The following is a 21637-nucleotide window of genomic DNA, read 5'->3' on the forward strand; positions in this document are numbered from 1 at the left end:
CGGGGCAAATCTGGGAAATCGGCTGCTCCAGGGCAGGGAGAGGAAACATGCCCACAGGTCAGGCTCCACGGGGCAGCTTCACTAAAAAGGCCTGGGATGTGCCCTGTCCCCGGTGACACTGGCTGGACTGACTTGGCAGGAAGGTCCTGGGAAACCTGAAGGTACTATGGCCTTTAGAACTTACCTTTGCCCAAGGACAATTCTGCAGTGCTTTGTAGAACACACCTTTACTTCTTTCTTTATTTCCTAAGGAAACCTGAGGTAAGGGGAAAAAACCCAGTCAGTAACTGAAATGGGGAGGCTACGGCCATAGAAACCACCCCTGTACTGACCCACACGGTGGCTCCTCAGGGGCTCCTGTGGGGACAGCCTGGCACCGTGACCGTGGCTACTGGGTGTCTATGGCCCACAGGACACTGTTGGGGCCACTGTTGAGTAGGGTGGTTTCCCTCCACCAATGGGCCCAGCGTGGGGACCTTTCTGGACTCGTCTTTATGTCCTTTCCTGTGGGTCCTCACGCCTTTCACTAGTAACAGTGCTTGGACCGAGGCCATGTGTGCGATTAGGCTGATGATGTCACAGAAACAGAAAGTATTTCATACTTGCCATTGTCTGAAAACTATCAGAAATGAGAGAACCAGGACTCCAGAATCTGCAACACTGAAAGTATACTCAGTCAGGACTTTTAGTCTGAGTGTGGGCAGATACTCGGCAGGTTTTCTCTCTACCGTAAGTATAAAATCCTTAGTCTCAACTCACAGACATGTGCTCTCTCTCCACGCCTGCTGTGGAAGCCGGTGCCCACTGGGGCCTCTCCCAAGTCCCAGGAAGGGACTGGTCGCTTGGTGGCCCCTCCAGGCACTCACAGCCCACGCAGGCAGCTCCCCAGCTGGCCAGTATCCACAGCTGTTAGCACAGGCCAAGCTCACGGAGCTGAGTGTTTCTGGGCTTTCCACCCACACCCCCCCAGACTTCCCGTTCCCACAGGAGAACCTTCTAGTGGTTGCCAGGTCTCTGTCAGGTGGCTGATGCTCAGCATCTAGCATGGGGCTAGTCAGGCTGTTGGTCGACTTCCCAGAAACCCTGGCAATGGTGTCCAGAGACGCCAATCTATGTCTCTGGAGCTCTATCTACCAAGGTCAGCCTCACTTCCTTTTCCCCTTTTTCCGGTTAACTCCCAGTCACCAAGACTATCTTTGGGCTGTAACCAGCATGTGGGATAACCTTGCTTCAGGCAAGGTTCAGGCCTTCGCCACCTCCCCCGAGTGCCTGCCACACACAGCCAGGGTCATGGCGGGGCCCTCGTCTCCCCCACTGGCATGAGCCAGTGTGAGCTGTCCTTCCTGTGCTCACCAAAATATTAATACTTCCACATCCTCGCCGAAAATACTGACTAAACGTAGGACTTCACCCCGTTTTTGAAAGAGGGAGGACTGTATCACTATACTTTCTCAACCACTGTGTTTGTGAGATAGACAATCCCAGATCCCAGCAAATCCAGGTTCCTGTAAATTGGCCGCCTCACATGAGAACGGCTCTGAGATCTCAACTGGTACCAGCAGACGCCTTCGCTGCATCAGGTATAGCGGGGCTCAACGGCATTGCAAGCTCGGTGGTGACCGTTGGTTTTTTCCGTTCAGAATTTCACATTCTAAGACATGGCCTTGTAGCTACCTTTTCCCTCTCACTAGAGCAGAGCCCGAAATGGGAAGAAAAGTTCACGAGCCACTACCTGCTCTCTATGTCCTCCTTCCTCACTTTCCTAAATGTCCTCATCTTAACAAACCACGACTCCCTGTAAAATCCCCAAGTCAGGGCTGAAATCTAACCAGTGGGCAACTCCCACGGCACCCCACTAACCCCGTTTTGGTGACTGGGTGAAAGTGTGTCTCCTCAGGCAGACCAGGAGCGTCTCGGCGCACCAACCAGGACCACGCACAGAACTGAAGACACAGCTAATGCAGGAGCAAAACAGCTGGTAGCGGTCACCAAGTTGGCCTCCGATCCCGCCAACAAGTCTCCAGAACTAACCTGGGAACGAAGCCTCACACACACGAAGGACTGAGCACAGACCCTCGTGAACACATGACATGAGGACGGAAAGCCCTCGTGCTGTGGGCCAGCTGCCCAGATCTGAGTGGGGCTGACAATTCTCTCCCAAATGGGAGGGCATGGGCCCCGCAGCCTGCACCTTCACGGTGGCCAGCTCTCCCGCACAGTGGCTCCTGGATGCCTGCACTTTCTCACTCGCAAAGGAAGAAACAGTGCTGCATACAAACAGAAACGCTAAGTATCTTCTTACCAAAAAATTCAAATACATCCTCCACAGTAAGGGGCACTGGCTGCCGTTGTCACTCCGTATCGCATTTTCAAACAGGGCTTTGATCCGATGTGTCAAGCCAGTCTCAGGAATTGTGGTGTGGACCTCTCTGCCATCTACCCTGCAAGACACAGGCCCATGTAACTCTGAGACAAGTCCTCGCCCCCGACATCGCGGGAGGAAGGGATACGTTCGTGATAACGGGTGTCAGAGTGTGTCCGAGGCAGCGCTGGCCCTCGGGTCTCTGGGCGCTGGGCGTGCAGAGTGCAGATGTGATGTGGCTCCTCCAAGGCCCGGGGAAGGCAGTGCCCAGGATTCTGGGGCTTCTATATCACACTGAGTCTGCCTACAAGTCACACACCAACTCCTTGCTTCTTGGGAACCTACAGAGAGGTGAAGTGACCTGTGCAAGGTCAGACGGCTGCTAAGTGAAGCGCTGGGATTTGAGTCCGGAACCCTGCTCCAGAGCATGACGCTTGTACTGCACAGCCCCGCAGACCCCCAAAGGCCTGCCAGCCACCACCATGCACCATGCAAGGCTCAAGATCCCAAAAGGCATGGCCTACGAAGAGAGCCACAGAAGCCTCTCTGCAACATGGTGCTACCTGTAAGTGTCCTCTTCCTCTTTTGATACATTATCCTATAAAACCCCAAACGCCCACAGCAGGTGTGCCAGGCACCAGCCCACACTCATTTCTGATTCCTGAGGTCTAGCAGCACGGGGCACGGCAAGCGTTCTGTCAGCACTGAACACGTGAACAAGACGGTCTGTAATTACCTCTGGACCGTTTCCACCAGTCTTTTCCTCATTTTCTCAGCTTCAATTGCAAACAGCCAAGGCTCCAAGGATTTCGTAGACCTGGTGATGGCATCGAAGAATCTTCTGGTCTTACTGGCATCATGGGACTTACTCTGAACCTGCACATAGGACCTCCAAAGAGCCTGGTTGTCCGGGTACAACTTTAAAGCCTGGGAGAGCGCCTCTCGCAGAGGAGCCAGAGGGCAGACACTTACTCTGGAGTGGAATCTGAGCAGGTTCGTGTGCATCAGTGTGACGGCCTCGAGGACACCGCCCACACTCGGGGGGCTGGCGCTGTCCTCCAGGCCGGGCCCTTCGGGGGCATCGCGGCCCTTCAGTTTTGCAAATACCTGCTCGTACACACGTGCAGCAGCCTCGATCCCTACCGTCAGGTACTGGAAGAGCATAAAGCATTTGGCCAAGCTGATCAGGCGGCTACAGGCAGCTGGATCGGAGATGCGGCTCTCATCCCAACAGTCCTGCAGTGCGTGCTCATAAGCCTTCCGAGCTTTCAGAATGTGCACGGCCAACACTGGCCCGGTAAAGGGCCCATAGGGGCCGTTCTCAGTCAGTCTGGTCAAAACGTGAACAGCTCGGGCTGGGGGGGCGCCCCTGAGGTCTGACCACAGCTCCACCTCCAGTTCCGCGTAAAGCAGACTGAGTTCACAGAGTTCGTGATCCTTGCTCCCTGCCATGCTGAGTGCTGTGTCGAACACTTTCCTGGCGTCCTCTGTGTTGCCAAGCAACCACTCCAGATGTGCATACTGTTTCCAGAGGCAAAAATTATTACGGTTTTCTGGTTCCTTAAGGAGATTCTTAGCTAACTTTTTGCAATTCTTTCCTTGTGACTTTAATCTCTTCTTGTTTTTAGTGTGCAGACACCAAATGACCTAGAGGTTAAAAAGAAAAGAATGACTCCAAGAGCTGTGATTTTAAAGCAATCCCTTTCTACTGCCAACTTGAGAAAGCCACACTGTGGAGTCTGCATTTCCTTCCTTCATCGCGTGTCTGGTAAACACTTAGGCTTCATGAGCCAGGAAACCAATCAGGATTTTACCAAGGCCACAGGTACCCCACAATTAACACATCCAGGTTTCCATCTGAAACTTCTATAAACAAGGCTTATATACTCCAAATGTTCTTTTCCAAAGAGAGGTGGTCACCAAATTTTATCAGACATTATTTTAATAATACAACCTGGTGTCTGCAACCTGTAGTTAAAGCATCAGCACTTGGAGTGTTAAGAGCCAATACTAACTGGTGGCCAGCAGAAGGCAGAAGAGTCAATCCTAGATGAATTTCCAGCAGATAGCTATAAAGAGCAGGGTAAGTAGCTTATTTTATCTAATATTTTAATAAACCCCTAAGTCCTCTAACCCTGCGTAAGCTCGGTTCTTAACACTAACTGCTCATATAATCACAGACATCTGGTAATACAAAAATCAACACAATAAACACTCCAATCGCTAAAAAGCTAGACTCATTCCTGTTGTTCTCCCCTTCACTGAGGCCCCTCAGAACAGGCAGCCACACCAGGTGCCTTTAGGGTCCCCAAAGAAGGAGGTCCTGTGGCCCAGTACCCTGAAGACCAAGAGCCTGCGGTTCCATTTATAAACATGGACGCAAACAGGTCCCCACACAGGGAAGAGGCAGCTGGGGTTACCTTTGCCATTTCGTACTGGAACCAGGAGAAGTACAGCTGAGATTTCTCCTTGCCTGAAAACAAAGGCATCACAAGGTGGAAAATGTTACGGATGAATTCCTCGCCCTCTCGGTTGTGACCCCTGGTCCAGCGCCGGCAGCCCAACTGGTCCGTGCGGCCAACACAGCTGACGCCAGAATATGACAGGTTGAGAGAAGTCAATGGCTTTTCATCACAAAGTTCATTATCAAAGATGCTGTTCTCATCCATGGCCAGATAGAGGCAGGAGGCTGGAGGGCCGAACCCAGAAGGAACACCCAAGAACTGCAGAAAGGCTGCAATCAGCTGAAACTGAAGCTCTTGGCTGGAAAGTCGGATTAGGGATTGTCCAATATCATCAAACAACACCTGCGATAAAGACCAAATAAAGGGACCTATTCAGGAGGTTTATTTATTTACTTCAACAAACAAACAAAAAAGCCTTCGCAATTTGTCCCACAATTCTTTTCAAAGGAGTATAGAATGCTTCACCATTATTCAAATTAAATTTTAAACAGATAGGAGGGAGCTAGGGTTTCTGCAGGATGCAAAAAAGCTAGAGGCCTCCCGAGAGAGCCCTGCAATGCTATTGGCCTTCTCACCATCCTGGGAATTTGCAGGAGGGAGGCCTGGGAGGAGGCCCCAGCCCACAACTTTCAAAGCCTCCTAATGGAGTGTAGGCTACCTAGACTCATATTCACTTTGAAAGCACGTTATCATTGCTTTTGTAGTTACTTTGATAAGTTACAATTGTGAAATTGTTTTCTTTCAAGATAGAAAAAAAGAACTTTACTAGTTTTTGGTTTCTTTGTCCAAAATTGCTTCAGGTAATGCAAATCTGCTCAAAAATAAACAGCAGCGAGGTAAGAAGGATTCTCCAGGAGCAATGGACCACGTTAAGAGCAATTATGGGAGCCTAATAGTAACTGCAAATGTTCGTAGCTGAGTGCATGTAATAACTTTAAAATGTAAGGCACGGAAACTACCCTTTTTCTCAAGGTCCTGCTCATCTGACTGGTCTTCGTGGCTCTAATCAGAGGGATGACCTGGGCTTCAACTAATCAAAACCATCCATTAATCAGAAACCTTTTCTCCTCTAGACTTTGAGTAGAGAAAAAGCTAAGTGACAAGAAACTACTCACAGCAGTAGTTTACTCCAGAAATGAGCTTCCAGGAAAACTGCCGAAATTCTGAGCCTTGAGAATTAGCTTCTGGAAGGGTGTCGTGAACTTTAAAACTCTCAAACACCACAAAAAAAGACCCCACTCTCCCCTAAACATTGAGCTTCAGCCAGGAAAGGGAGCTCACAGGCAGACTTCTCTTGTGACAGTGCCCTCACCGGGCATTCCAGAGAGCTGAGATTTCCCTGGAAGTTGGCCCCTCTTTCCTGCCCCCGAGATCACCTCTTTCCCAATTCTCCTGCCCTAATTCCTGTCTGACCATCCCACTCAAACATTCCAGGTACTGAGGCCTTAATTCACGCTGACCCCTCTGCCTACAACAGAAGCTCTAACATCAAACACATATTCATTCAACATCCAGGAATATTAACTGAACTCTCACCAAGGGCAAGCAGGGTCCAGGCACTGAAGAAAACAGACAAAAATCCCCACCCTGAAGGCATGTAACTTGTAGGGAGGGTCAGACAACCAGCCTCATAAGCCTCACTCCTGTCAAAACCTCTGTCTGTACCTGTAACATGTCACATGCCAAGCAACATAGTCGGTTAGCTAGTGGACCTGGGTCAATTCCAGGTATCAAAAGAGCATTTCTTCCTTTATTTTAATGTAAAGCTTCCCGAGCTGCTGGCCGCCAGACACAGAGTAGCATGTACCTACCGGGTCATGCAGTGCAACAGTGAATCAGGTAACTCATGTAAGCTGAGTGCCTGGTGCACAGGTTACAAATACCAGTTCCTTCCCCAGCGAGACTGTCCCTGTATGGCCTCTACATCCTGTCCCGCGTGCTCTGGAGTCAAACCTATCTGCTACATTTTTGAGAATATAAAAGTAGGGCGGGGAAAGTGGACACAAAGAATCTGGGACAGTAATTCTGCCTTTTTAAACCCTGAGCCCTCAAGCTTCCATGTGGAAAAGTAACTGGATAACCTGGAGGACCATCTGCAGAAGGGTGACCGAGAGAGCCTGAGGACAGGAACCAACTGCCCACATCACTAGCAGCCAACAGAATCCCACACTGGTGTTCAGTAAGAGGGAAGTTTCCATAGACAGGGAGGAATGGGCTGGCATCTCCCACGCCAGGCAAGTACAGAGAGCCCAGCAGCCTTCTTCTGGCTCCCCCAAGCCCAGCGGGGATGCGGAGAAGGCAAGAAGCCCACGCCGCTGGCCTCCCTCTTGGGCTGGGTACTTGCCTGCCGCTCGGGGTCCTCACAGTCTTCCTCAGTTTGCTTCTTGGTCTTATCAGGGCGCCACGGCCGCCAGTGCCTCTGGTCTCGGGACCGCTCAGCAGCAAGCCACACCTGCCACCTGGGCAGCGTCTTGTCTCTGATTTCCTGTTCATCACCCTCGGGGTCGTCATCATCGTCATCTAGATAAGAACAACACTTCTGGCTCACGTGACCAGCAAATAAAGCCACTAACACCCAAGCAACGTGCCTGCCAGCTACTGTGGTGGGCAACACCTGCAAGAGCAAATGGGTGGGCCCCAGGCCCGACCTCCCGGAACACTGAGTGGCATTTAGGGACTCTCCTATAAACACAGTCAATGCCTAGGGAAAAAACGGATTAGCTGGTGGAATCAAATGATTCAATGTTATCACACCATCTAAAATGGGAATGACATATTCTAGAACAGCACTGCCCAACAGAATCTTCTGTGACGATGAAATGTCCCGTCTCTCTGTCTAACGTGGTAGCCACCAGAGCCACACGTGACTTATTGGGCACCCGAAATGGAGCTGGTAGAGGAACTGAATTTTCAATTTTATTTCATTTCAATTAATTTTAATTAAAATAGCCACAAGTGGCCAGTGGCTACTGCATTGCACAACACAGTTCTAGAATACTAAATGACATTAATGACACTATTGGTTTAGATTTTCTTAACTCATCAGAAGTTTTAGCCAGTGGCCTTATGATTGTAACTTATATTCAACGCAAGATATCCTATACTTTATTTCTCCTGAGTCAGTGAAGGAATTCCTGAACAGCTAAGAGGTGCGCCGTCCGATGCGGCAGCCACTGTCATGTACCCATCAGGCTCGTCTCAACTGAGATGTGCTATGAATGGAAAAATACACACCAGATTTCAAAGAGTTCCTGTGGAAAAAAAAGTAAAATTCTTCATTCGTTTTTAAATATTGGTTACGTGTTGAAATGTTAATGTTTTGATATGATAGGCCAAACAAGTAGAAAAATTAATTCCACCTGCTTCTTTTTGCTTTTGTAATGTGGCTACCAGAAAATGTGAAGTTACATATGTGGCTTGAATGATATTTCCATTGGACCGTGCTGTTTTAGAGTGTGAATCTGGAAAATACATCGGGATTATTTAGAATGACAGTTATATAAATACTAGTTAATAATTATTTTATAGTATTTCTAAAAAGGCAAGCATTTCCCAAAGGATCTGGACACTGCCAAGAAAACAAAAAGACTCTCAAATACACACTAAAACGAGGTGGGAGAGGTGGGATTAGTAACAAGATTACTTCAAGAGTAGCCCATAAAAGGAAAAAGGAAAAATAACTTCCTCTGGTAAAAAACTGAAACCCTCAAAGTGTGACGTGCTGAAGGGATGGGGGTGGGTCATTCATTTTAAAGGCTCTAAGAAAAAAGAAACAGTCTATCCTCCCAGGACATCTACTTCATGTATTTCTGACGGTTTGATGTTTGTACAAAGTTCTTACATTACTGATAAATGGCCTGTACATATAAACAAATAACCATGAAGCTGTAAAACCAAGTCCCAGAAGCAAAGGGCATGCGCATGCTGACGGACGCCTCACCTGGACTGACGGCCACCCAGCCGCCCCGCTCCTGCTGGTGCATCCACGCTCTCCAGCCTCGGGCGCCCTTCTCCCCGGCCCGGGGCTCTCCACTGTCCCAAAACGGCTCAAAGAATTCTACCTGTTCAGGTGTAAAACATGGAGATGAGCCTTGCTTTGTGCCAGACTGCTGAGTCACCGGGCAAAATCAGTGCTGACTGGCCTCAGAGGGGCTGTGATTCTTGAAATCCTGCCTGTCATCAGTCCTTGAAGTGGATATATGATCCACACCTCCAAACAGAAAACAAAATTATCTAGTGGGAGAGGCAGCTTCCACGACAGCCCCCCAACTCTCCCCACCCTCGAGTGTGGACTGGACCCCATGACGACTTCTAACAAATAGAATATGGCAAAAAGTGATGGGATGACACTTCCAAGGTTAGGTTCCAACAAGACTGGCCGAGGTCACCGAGAAGGGTAGGAGAGGAATGGATTCCCAGTTCTGATCCTGGCAGGCCAGTCTAACAGAGGACAGGGGCACTGCCAGCTCCTCTAATGCCACTGAGACCCCTGACTGATACCTGAAGTCACGTTCCTTTCAAGACCTTTTGAGGGGAAGGGGATTCAATGTTTCAACAGGACAGACTCTGAGGTCTTGAGGACATGAGTGCATCTCAACTGACCACACGGTCCTTACACCTGGCCTAGTGCTCAGCACACAGTAGGGACGCAGCACATGCTTGTAGGCACCGAGCCAAACACGGCAGCCACCCAATGGGGACGACGGTCTGCATGTTCCAGCCTGATCCCCTGGTCACACTCCCTCCCTCATTCGTGTGGGCATTAGCTCAGCAGTGTGTGGAAACCAGGTCAGTGGCAGTAAATAATGGCACGTGGGAACAGAATGCGATCACAGCAACGGACTGGTTATCAACTGACGATTAGGACAGTAAAAGTGAGCCGATAACTTACTCAATGACAGCTTTTGTAAGAACCCTTTTGAGGAGGATGAGCAGGCTGCCCTGGGGCACAGCACGGGCCAGGAGCCACAGGATTATCCAGCCTGAGCCCCTGGGAGTGCTTCCCACGCCAGGAAGAGGAAGGTCCAGGAGAGCCAAGGGCGGGCGGGGTGACTGTCCCGTGTGGGCCCTGGACTCCAAGTGAGGGCAACTGGGAAGACTGTTCTCCCTCTTTACAGGTTTGGCTCTTATAAGAGGGATGGAAGAAAGTGCACTCAAGGAACAGAAGGGCTTTGGGTTTTTTTTAAAGTGTGATGAATGGTTATAACCAATTTGTTTATTCCCCAGAAACACAGACCAGTAATACCAGACTGCCTGTTTTATGTTATACTACTATGTTTATGGTAGCAATGTCTCATTATAAAGATGTGGAATGTCACTGAATAGAAAGCTTTATTTCAAAGTTGTCAGGTAAATACTCTGCAATCCAAGAGTGTGGATTGCAGCCTGGGCCATGCCACCCCCATGAGCAACTGCTGTCACCACACTGTGAGTGTCAGCAAAGGGGGGGCATGCAGGCGATTCTGCTTCTCATGCCCCAACCATACTCCCCTGGCTCCACAGAGTTGGCTAAGAATCAGTTCTGTCGCTCAGCATATTCTTAAGATAGCAAAGCACATCTCAAAATAACTTTGTTATCTGGCTTATTGTACTAATAATCAGTCACACCAATATTAACCCATACTGTTTAACCCAATTTTGTCTAGAATAAAAAAGAGAAAATTAATGATAAAGGTAATTCATGAAAATTCCACAAGATGGAGACCTTAGCCTCTCAAGAAAGGCCTCTAAAAGTGGCCATAAATTCAGATATCCTACCCATCTTCCACCAGACCCTCTCTGCAGAGTAGGAAACTGAGTTTTCTTAGTGGAAAAAGGGAAAAGAAGGCTTTCTTACAGGGACAGCTCTATGATAAGGTATTTTTATTGCTTCCCATCACAAATATTGGCAATGTTCACTTGTAATCTAAATGATTAATCCCTCCCCAATTCAGATCAGTACTGACGTGTCATTTCACTTGAGACTCCAGCAAAGATTTCAGCCAGTGGAAAGGTTAACTGGGGAAGTGACACAAGACCCAGATTCGAAGGCACAAAGGTAGGGGAGAGTGACACATGGTTTAAAAGGTATGACTATTTCCCTGGTTGGTGGGGGTAACTAGCATTTAAACAAGGGCAGTAAGTAACAAAAAGAAAAGGACATAAGTGAGTGTTTATATTAGGGGTCGTGGGGGGACAATCTTTGATTTCTCCAGTTTCACTACTTTTATTATGGAATTTTCCTTGGATAGCCAGAATATTGCTAAGAAACAATCTTCAGCAGGACTAATACAAAGGAGGATATGGTATTTTAAAAATACCATACCATCAAGTCCCATAATCCACAGCCCTCCCCAAGAGAGAAGGAGGAATAGAGTGAGAGGAAGGGAGCGGGGGAAAGGGAGGGACAGAACGGAGGGAGGGAAGGACGGGGAGCGCACACACACAAGCAGAGCTGAGAGAAGTACCTGTCCTTTGGTAGGCAAATCTTTCACGCTGTCAGGTTTGAAGAAGGTGAAGTCAACCATGGCCTGGAACAGAGAGACAGCCTTCTCCGAGTGGCCAGCCTGGCGCAGGAAGTGGCACTGCTGAAGAAAGAGTGCTGACAGCAGGGAGCGGAGCGAAGGGGGAAAAACCTGGTTAACACCATTAAAGGGAAGGAACGTAACGTCTAAAAACATGCAGTGAAACACCGAGAACATCTTCTCCCTGAAATTACTGTTGTCTTTTCAAAGCTGTGATGCCTCCATGTCCTGATTTAAAAGGATTCCCAACAATACGTAATCAAGTCATATGTGTTCTAACTTTTATTATTATTTTTTTTTTTAAGGAGGGAGCAGCTCACAGTGGCCCATGTGGGGATTGAACCAGCAAACTTGGTGTTATTATCTCCACGTTTCTAACCAACTGAGCTAACTGGCCACCCCAACTCTAACTTTTATATGAGAACATCACAGAATACAAATATTAACAATAAAACTACATACGTTACATAAACATAAGGCAAGACGCTGGTCTGGATATTGGTTATCACTACAAGCTCATTATTACAAGAAAAATTCTAAGCAAAAGGATGGCGTAGTAGATTTCTTTAAATCAGAACAAAGATCTGTACTCAATTGATCACTAGATGGCATCATTTACCAGCAATTTTCATCATCTGAGCCTGTAAACCAAGGTTCCATGTTTGAAAATTTCACTTTGTCTTAACTGTGGTACAATTCCATTTAGTAACATTAAGCTATTTGAGCATATCACAAACGTTATCAAATAGGAGGCTCTTTATGTCAGGGAGGTGAAGGCTTACTAGTCCTAGAGCAATATATTTATATCTTTACAAGTTAATAGTAACAGCAGGGTTTTGATCAAATAAATGTGTGCTGTGTGCCAGGCACCGAGCTAGACTCACCATATAGTATTGCAATGCACACAATAATCCTGTAAATCAGGATTATTTACACTATTGCTGCTGAGAGAGAGACTGGAGTTCAAACAGATTAGGGGACCTATCCAAAGTCATACCAGAACCAACGAAGGGCACACCCAGGCAGGAGTCAAGCCAAGGATGATACTCTCCAGTTCCTGCATAACATGCTGCCTCTGGTATCTCATTACCGGACCAAATTTATATTCTAGGCTCCTTTGGGACACATCAAAAATGTTAACAGAGGGGTGAACGGTTAGCTCAGTTGGTTAGAGCGTGGTGCTGGTAGAACCACGGTTGCAGGTTCAATCCCCACATGGGCCACTGTGAGCTGCACCCTCCTTAAAAACAAGCAAAATGTTAACAGGATAATAATATCATTAACCTATGTATCTATGCAACGATTTCCAGTCAGTCAGGGCACCCCACAAACATGTCACCTGATACCTTAGAAGTGGGTGTGAGAGCAGTACAGGCCTCTCAATGGATAAGGATGCCCACAGCCAAAGCCTGTGCTTCCCGGGCTAATAAGTAGAGAAGCTGGAACTTCTGGTCCGTGGTCCTTTCCTAATTCTACTGGCTCTGCTGTCCCGCCTCCCTCCCCACCCCCCACCAAGAAGCTGGAGTGGGCAGAAACTGTTATGATCAAAAGGAGTCACAATCGTTTTTTGCTTGATTAATCAATTTTATCAATTTACCAGTTTTATCAATTTAGACTTTTCTAAAATAAATCTTCACTTTCACCTAAAGCCAAAAGTATAATTCCTCCCACGGAAATGGATCTGGGTCAGCTCCTCCTTACCAAACATGGCCTCTTCGGTGCCAGGCAACTCAGGGTGGGACAGGATGCTGCCATCCTTCACAGCAGACAAAGTACTCAAGCACTTTCCATAAAGACTGTGAATTTTTGATACTGAAAAGGTGCTAAACTGGCTCTGGCAAAATAAAAGGTACTTCTGCCAAAGGGCTGTGTTGTTGGGATGCAAGAATATCAGTTTCTGCCACTCCTTGACCAGCGTGGAGGGTTCCCAGAACTCGGTGCAGAGCTGCAGCTTGGCGAGTTTCAGATCCACGCTGCTCTGGTTGCTTTCAATGGCCCGCTCCAGGATGGCCAGCTTCTTCTCCAGAATGAGCTTCAGTGACTTCTTCCGCTTTTCCTGCCCCTCTTCCTCGACGGCATACAGGCCTGGACTTTTCATGACCTCATCCTCAACAACAAAGACACCGATTTACAAACGCAAAGGGAACTGGGGAAGCCTCAGAATTTTAACACTGCTCACAGAGTTACTTGCAAGCCCCAAAGGGTTTCCCACCTCTCGAAATGAATTGCTATTTCTTTCTTGATAACCATTGGTTTATCACAATTTCTTTTAATGGAAACTCCATTCCCAAGATGCCTGTGTCACTGAGTATGTTTGATCTCGTGTTTGTTTCACCTGATTTACCTGTCTATTCTTGGTCATTTAAAATTTAGATTTACGTATCCCTGGCATGTGATGCCTTGGAAACCTTTTCTGAAGAGTCAACTTTATCATTAAAACAACCTAATGTGGGACAAAATATAGCTGTGTAAGTGGTTCAAAAAAAAAGTAAGTGAAACTAAGACAAATCCACATATTTTAGAAAGGGAGCACACAGCTCTAATTAGGTAATTTAACGAGCAGCCCCTTCTCTTTCGCAGTTCTGTGCATTCTGCCAGTTCCGTCTGTACTTCACAAATGTCTCTCCATGCCTGGTGAGCATCTACTGTTCTTTCCAGATTCTACTCAGCGGTCACCTTCTCTTGGAACCCTTTCCGACTCTCTATGGCAAGTCGCTTCCAAGTCCAGCCCCAAATCACACATTAAAGCATTTGCAGCCCACTGCTTGTATTCCCCACACGTCAGTCTTCCTCAGTGAGCTCTGGGCAATCTCAGGGCACTGGCTATACTCTACGCTCACTGCCAGAGTTCCTTGTAGCTCAAAAAGTGCCAGGGAGTATGTGGCTTTGCCCAGAACGAGGGCTGTCATGCTGAGTAAGGTAAGAGAGCTGGGACAGCCACCCTTACCTGGAAAGCAACAAACGCCATCCACAGCTGAATATCCCGCGGATTCTCCCGAACCCTCCTGTTGAACTCCTCCACCTTGGCCTTGAGAAGCACGTTCTCTCTGTCTGGCTGTGAGTCCGGCTGCTTTGACTCTTGCTCTGAAGGACCCTGTCCTTGTAACCACTGCGTGGTAGACTGATCATAGATCCCCAGAGGGTTCAACCAGGTTGTCACAGAAGGGACCACATCGTCGGAGCCCGTCACTGGGATAAACGAGACTGGCTCAGATAAGGGAGGGTCGGGTTTTCTGCTGATGGCAACTCCGTCAACCTTCATCAATCCCACGTTCTTCTTCGTAAAATAGCGCTCAACGTGCTTGTGGGAACGCTTCTTTCCTGCGGAAGCCCCTTCCCAGGATATACACTGCTTCTTAGGGTTAATGCCAAGGCAGGAGTCTCCTTTCCTCTTGTATCTGATATTTGAAAAAGAGAGTAAGTTACTGAGGGAATACTGTGCACCAGCTCTGAATGAGTGAAGGCTCATCAGACTTAAACCTTCGTCACGCAAGCTCACAACTGCACATATTCAAATTCCCCTTACCTTCAAACTGTTTCTATTTACAGAAATAGGAGGATAAGCAATTAACATTTTCTGCCCGTTTGACTTATTCCTCTAGCACTTCAAGTCTTCGTTAATGCCTCATGAATTTAAGATCATGCCTATCTTTCAGATCTTAGAATTTCTATTTTCCTGGAGCTTTGTAGTTAAAGTACTGTCATAATACCTCACGTCATTTGATCATCACAAGCGTATATGACAGGCAAGGCGGAAATCATCAAAAGAGTAAAAGAATACTCTTTTAGACCATTCCTGAATAAGGACACTGAGACCTTAGGTGACACTGAGTCATCTGTCTCCTAGGGCAGTCCCTTTTCCTCAATAGTGTCCTGTGTCCCTACTTCAAAAGACAACATATAGGTCTAAGATTCTTTTTTTAATCCTGAAACAAAGTATGTCAAATAAAATTACATCTGGCTATTTTCTACTCTGGAGGAAAAGAGGCTGGGTTCTGAAATGCTTTTATGGAACATGCAGGCGTCCCCAGAGTTACAAACACATGACCACTGAATGAATATCTGCGCAAAAGCTAAGGAAAACTGCGCACTTTTCTATATGTGTATTATATAAACAACCCAATTAAAAAATAGGAAAAAGATCTGAACAGAATTCACAAAAGAAAACATGAATGTCCAAAAAAGCACATGAGAAAGTCTTCAATATGATTAGTCCACCAAGGAAATGCAAATTAAAACCACAAAGAGATACATAGCCACCCAAACCGCTGAAATCAAAAGACTGACAATGCCAAATGCTGGTGAGTAATCTGTGGAATAACCAGGATTCTCATATGTTGTTGATGGGAATATAAACTGGTACAATCACTGTGGGAAAAGGTCTGGCAATTTCTTAAAAAAACTAAACATAGACCTCCCTTCTGACCCAGCAATTCTATACCTAAGTATTTACCCAAGAAAAAGGAAACCACGTGTGTACACAAAGACTCGGGCACAAATGCTCTCAGCAGCTTTATTCATAACAGCCAAATACCAGAAAGAGTCCATCTGTCCATCAACAGAAGAATGAATAAACAAACAGTGGGATGGCCACACAATGGGTACTGCCAGCCGTGAAAAGGAACAAACTACTGATAAATGCCACCACAAGGATGAAGCTGGCAGTACCTTCTGCTGAGTGAAAGAAGCCACACACATAAACGGGTACACATTACATGATTCCATTTATATCAAGTTCTCGAACAGATCAAACTAATTGATGGTAATTGCCTCTGGGAATTGGGATGTGGGCTGACAGGCAAAGAGCAAGAGGACACTTTCTAGGGTCACAGTAATGTTCTGTATTTTCATAGAGGTCTGGGTTATCTCGGTGTATGCCTTTGTCAAAATCAGCAAATGAAGATTTGCATATTACATTGTATGTAAACTTTAAATCAAAAGAAAAAAACTAAAATTTTGGACTCTAGTTAATGACACGCATGCTGAAGTATTTAGGGGGTACTGTATGCTGTTGGCAATTTACTTTGAAATGCATCAAAAAATCAGACGGGTTGATGGATGTACGAGTCTCACATATGTGTACGAGTTTTCTCTCAAGCCCTTTCTCGTCATCCTCTCTCCTAACTCTTCCTAGACTGCCTCAGGATAATCTCTCTCCATTCCATTTATGGGTCAAAAACAACTTGAACAAACAGCTGATGAGACAAAACAGTGCTATAAGAACTCTAAATAAGCCTCTCATTCCCTAGGGAACAAATTTTAAGTAAAAAAATTAGTTTTGTTCTCTTTAATTACTATTTTATTTTCACTAAAAATGAACAGTAGTTTAGATAGTCATATAATCTCTTAAAAAATGTTTCCTGACTGGTCTTACTGGTCTATATTAGTAAGCGTCTACTTTCAGGTATGTGTGTTATGTATATATTTATATGTATACACACGTATCCTGTATTAAAATAGTTGATATATAGCGTCAGGCTTTCCTCCCTACTTTTAAGCATTTCCACATATCAGTAGTCTTAAAAATATATAATTTTTATTGGCTTCAAACTGGTCCATTAGAGGGAGTGTGCCATGATTTATTTAACCATTTCCCTATTGTTGGACATTTAGGTTGTAGCCAATTTATCACTTATCATAGAATCTTAATAATTGGACATGACCTAGAATGTAACATTCTCCCAAATCAAGGCATTTATCCTATGAAATCCTTATTAAATAATCAGCTAGTCTTCACTTAATTAATTTCAAAAGTAGGAACCCATACTTCGGAGGTTCAGTAAATAACATATGGACATTTAATTTAAATGAATTCAGCTATAGGCACTTGGTCACCAAAATTAAGATAAGAAAACAAAGAAAGAAGAAAAAAAGAAGAGGGTATTTCAATCAAGCACATAATTCTGCTCTGAATCCACTGAGTGGGTCTGAACCCCACAGTGAGCTGAGCTGGGAACAGAAAATGGTCTTTCCTTCAATGACTTCAATTCACATATTCCTTTCATGGAGCCAGACTGCCTGGGTCCAAATTCCAACTCCATCATTTACTAACTGTGACTGTAACCTTGATCTAGTTATTTAAAAAACATACACACACACACACACACACACACACACACACACACACACGTGTGTCTCGGTTTCCTCATCTGTAAAACGGGGATAATAATGGTACCTATGTCACAGAATTGCTGGGATGATCCAAAAAGTAATTATATGTAAAATCCTTATCCATATAGTAAGGGCTAGATAAGTTTAAACTATTCTTATCTTAAAACTTGGCTCCTAAACATAAGCCAACTATTTAATCTGGTGGATAGCCAAAGAAACAACAATCCATTCCAAAAATGGAGAAAAAACTGACGGAGCTGAACTTCACAGACAGATAGTGTATTAGTCCGAAGGAGTTTTCCAAAGGTCGTTCTGACTATTACACACTAACTTTAGAACCTAACCCGCTTACCACAATCTCCCACACACACCACAGCACTGCCGAGTGCGCACGCCCCCAGGTCTGCTTTTACAATGAGCCAAATCTGACTTCCCAGCACTGCCACACACGCTCCTCAGTTATACAGGACGCTGCCAACCCACCTTCCAAAGGACAGCCCGACAAAGCTTCAAAGACAATGACCACAGCCCTGCTGCGGGCCAAACATCCGTAAGCCTCAAGTCCTCACGTGGGTGCGAGCCAAGTCACCTGTTCACCCTCCTCTCAAAGCTCTTGGTGTGTCAGTGTCCCTCTTCAGAGGTGAAAAGTCAGACCTGACACACTATCCCCACTGCGCTCTGACCAGCTCAGAGTGCCCAGGGACCAATACCTGCCTAGACCTGGACACGACCAGTCATCGAGGTATTAATGCAGGCAAGACTTACCTCGCTTAAACTTTAGAAATTACTAGGAAATGACACTCATGCCCTAAGCCTTTCAGACCAGCACCTTTGCAGCATAACGAAGTTGTTTCCAATCCTTCTTTCTAAGGTCTGGGCCATTCATTAGCAGAAGCTCAAGAGCCACTCATCATTAACAATTGCTTCCTTTTCTCATCTATTACTAAATGATAATCCTTTATATTTGCACACCCATTTCTAACTCCACATAAAATAATTCTGATATTTGAGAGTACGGCATAGCGAGAGTTACAATTCCCAACCTGCAAGGGAAGAAACAGAAGCTCCAACAGCTTAAGTGGTTCGCTGGAATTACGTTACCTATAAATGGCAAAGTCAGAATGACAACCGGAGTCCTCTGTTTCCCAATCTAGAAAATGTCCTACCTACCACACCACCAGTCTCATCTTTATCTGTGGACAGTGAGAGAATATTTGAAGTCAGAAATGCAGGTTCAAATCCCCACTCTGCTGCTCACTGGTTGCATGACCTTGAGAAATTACTGAACCCTCCTGGGGTTCTATTTCCTCATTCAGAAAATGGGAGTGCTCTCCTCCTCTTGGAGCAGCCGTGAGAACCTAAGTGAAAGAACGAGCCAGGATCGTGGCACACACTCCTTGCCCAGTCAGCATTTGCTGGCCTCCCATCTTTTACTGGGTTTCTACCACACCTGCAGCACTATACTGAGCTGGCCTGGAAAACCAAACAAGATTTTAGGGAGTACTCAATAATTTTAAAATATATGAATAAATTTTAAATATGACAGTCATTTACTTTCAGCCATCAGGTTTTAGTAGGTAGTACATAGATATAAATGTGCACTGAAAAATAACTGGTGTGTATCTGGTATTTTTGAACAGTACTCATCATACAGGAATTTTGTGTTGGAATTGCTTATGTGCTGAGGTATAAGGTCATGATGAGTGAAAACATCATTACAATTTGGAGGTGCAGCAAAGTGATGGAAACTGAAATTTATTTTAAAAGGTAATTAGTCTATAAAAAAATAATGATCTTCAAGGTCTCCTCTCGGCCTTTTATTCCATGATTCTCTACCTTCCCTTTTCATTGCTGTAAGTCGTTTAGGAACAGATATTGTGTATTATTGTTCTTTATGTTCCCAACAGTATCCTTCAAAGTACTAAGTGCCTAAAGGCTTTAATAAGTATTCAAACATTTATGATTCATAGATTAGAGGAGAAAAGTTTAAATTCATTACTGAAACAAATACCATCACCTATTGTTATGATAATCTGGTGATGGATGACGGAAACATTTTGAAAAAGTCACTACCATTTAATGTCATTTTTTAAATGGCATACCTGGGCAGTGGATAAATAAAAGGCTTTCAAAACTTTTTAAAATTACATATAGATTAGATAAAATGTTTTCCGGATACTCTGTCACAATTATCTCAAGGTATTTTTAGATTCATTCATTCAACAAATATTTATTGAACACCTATTATGCCAGGCTGTGCCAAGCACCATGGGTAAATAAGATTAATATTAATCTGACCTGGATCCTACTCTCAAGGTTTAAATTTTCATTTTAGAATGTGAGATAAGACATATGCCTAAACAACTTGGCAATGGATTTACGCCCAACGGAATCTATAAAAGGGAGGAGGGACAGACAGGCAGAGAGTGCAGGAGAGAGAAGTTACTTCCCACCAGTGAAAACCAGGGATAGACATGGATACCTTGCTATATCTCCTCGGTAGAGCGACTTATACTCCCAGTTGGCAGGATCCGGTTTCTTATCTGTTCTGAAGGTTTCTCCTGTCAGAGCCTGAATGTCCTCAAGCCAAATAAAGCAATGTCCAATATCAGCAGCAGCAGCTTTTTCTTGACTGTGGGACAAAAGAAGGTGAAGAAGAAAAAGGGAGCGGCACTTAGAAACCTTCCAGTTACATATTTCACATTTTCAGAAACATAAAGGTTAAACATTTCAAACTCCACACAGCATCACTTTGCAGAGGACCCCTGCTCCAAAAAAAGGTTTAATATAAAGCAAAAATTGTCGACACTAAGCAGCACATTACCAAAAAATGAGGTCATCTCAGAAAGTAACCTGAGGGACACAGGTGTTCTTTTTAAGAATTTCATTGAAATGATTGTAATTTGAATTTCAAATAAATCCACAAACAAGTTTTCTTAAAAAAAAAAAAAAGTGGGTTGCCTTTACTTCACCTTATTTGAAAGTTCTCAGATTATTTATTCCAACTCAACAACAACAAAAGCACGGTTCTGAATGGTTCAGTCTCAGACGTCACTAAGGCCTGGCCTAAAGCTTGTTTTCCTAGTCTGGGCTCTGTGGACAGTGTTTTGCCTGTATCTATCGACCTCCTACACAAAGGGCAGAGAGAGCCCCAGTAAGACAAGACCCTTATTTAGCCAGATACAAATGCAACTACTCCCCTCAGGAGGGAAGGATTTTCTGGAATCTAACATCTTTCCTCGTCTAACGAAAATCAGTTCATAATGCTGCTGACACAAGAAGCCGCCAACATGGTCAAAACAGCCATTAACTGTTGTTCCATCTTTTACCTCTGGCCAAGTAGAAATAAAAATTCTGCAGGATTCTAAATTATTCTTGGTTGGGAATACAAGGGAATGGTATTTCAGGGACACAAAGTAGCTATTCAATACATATTTGTTGAATGACACATCTCAGGTTAAAATACATGGGACTTTAACACATTCCCCTTCAGAACACCTGTGGAGGGGTATCTGCTCAGGAAAGGGCAGTGAAGGGAGGGAAAGATCCATACATTCCAGAAAGAAATGAGAAGCCAACTTGGGGGGAAAAAAGAAAGGGGCAGCTGCAGACCATCCCCTGGGGAGTAAACAAGCCCTCACCCCTTCTCTATTGGGTACTGAGGTCAGGAGGCGGATGTGGTCTGGGCTGTTTGCAAGGAAGGAGCTGCCTCCACCTGAAGATGAAGAGAGGTCATCCTAGGAAAGGAAGGTCAGTTAGAAACTGTAGCCTCTGGGGAAATCGTCCTTCCATCACCCTGAAAAAGAGTACCACATGGTGCATCACCCACCATAAACCCACTTTCCTGACATCGTGGACTCACAACTCACTAATATCTTAGTCCTGGTCAATATGGAAACAAACAAGTCTTCCAGGTCTCTTCCCAGGAAGAGACTCAGAAGTTAATACTAAGAAAGTAAAAGAGAAAGCAACAACATTCTACCTTGATCTTATTGGGGATACTCTGCAAAACATCAACAAACTGAAACATGCTGTCTGGATCATAAAACCACCCAAAGGCTGCAAAGATCACCTCTGACGTGGTTAAGCACAGGCTGAAAGTAACTGTCTTTCAAGTTCTAATGGTGGTTTCTACCTCGGTTAGGAAATCCTTTAAAGCTTACTTTCCTCGCTATAGAAAAGGACAAGCAGCTAAG

General features: G+C 45.3%; 1 protein-coding gene across 1 annotated transcript in view; it reads right to left on the reverse strand.

Moving 5' to 3' along the window:
- Positions 1-21637, reverse strand: part of NRDE2 (NRDE-2, necessary for RNA interference, domain containing) — a 37632-nt gene that overhangs the window by 1941 nt on the left and 14054 nt on the right. The window contains exons 4-13 of the mRNA XM_081047935.1: positions 19924-20073; positions 14278-14728; positions 13032-13437; positions 11274-11407; positions 8768-8888; positions 7172-7347; positions 4783-5169; positions 3099-4009; positions 2303-2441; positions 185-256 (exon numbers count right to left, since the gene is read on the reverse strand). Of these exons, the coding sequence (XP_080904061.1) occupies positions 185-256; positions 2303-2441; positions 3099-4009; positions 4783-5169; positions 7172-7347; positions 8768-8888; positions 11274-11407; positions 13032-13437; positions 14278-14728; positions 19924-20073 (2947 nt within the window). The remainder of the gene's footprint in view (positions 1-184; positions 257-2302; positions 2442-3098; positions 4010-4782; positions 5170-7171; positions 7348-8767; positions 8889-11273; positions 11408-13031; positions 13438-14277; positions 14729-19923; positions 20074-21637) is intronic.

This window comes from Rhinolophus hipposideros (genome assembly GCF_964194185.1).
Source record: "Rhinolophus hipposideros genome assembly, chromosome: 5".
Classification (NCBI taxonomy): Eukaryota; Metazoa; Chordata; class Mammalia; order Chiroptera; family Rhinolophidae; genus Rhinolophus; species Rhinolophus hipposideros.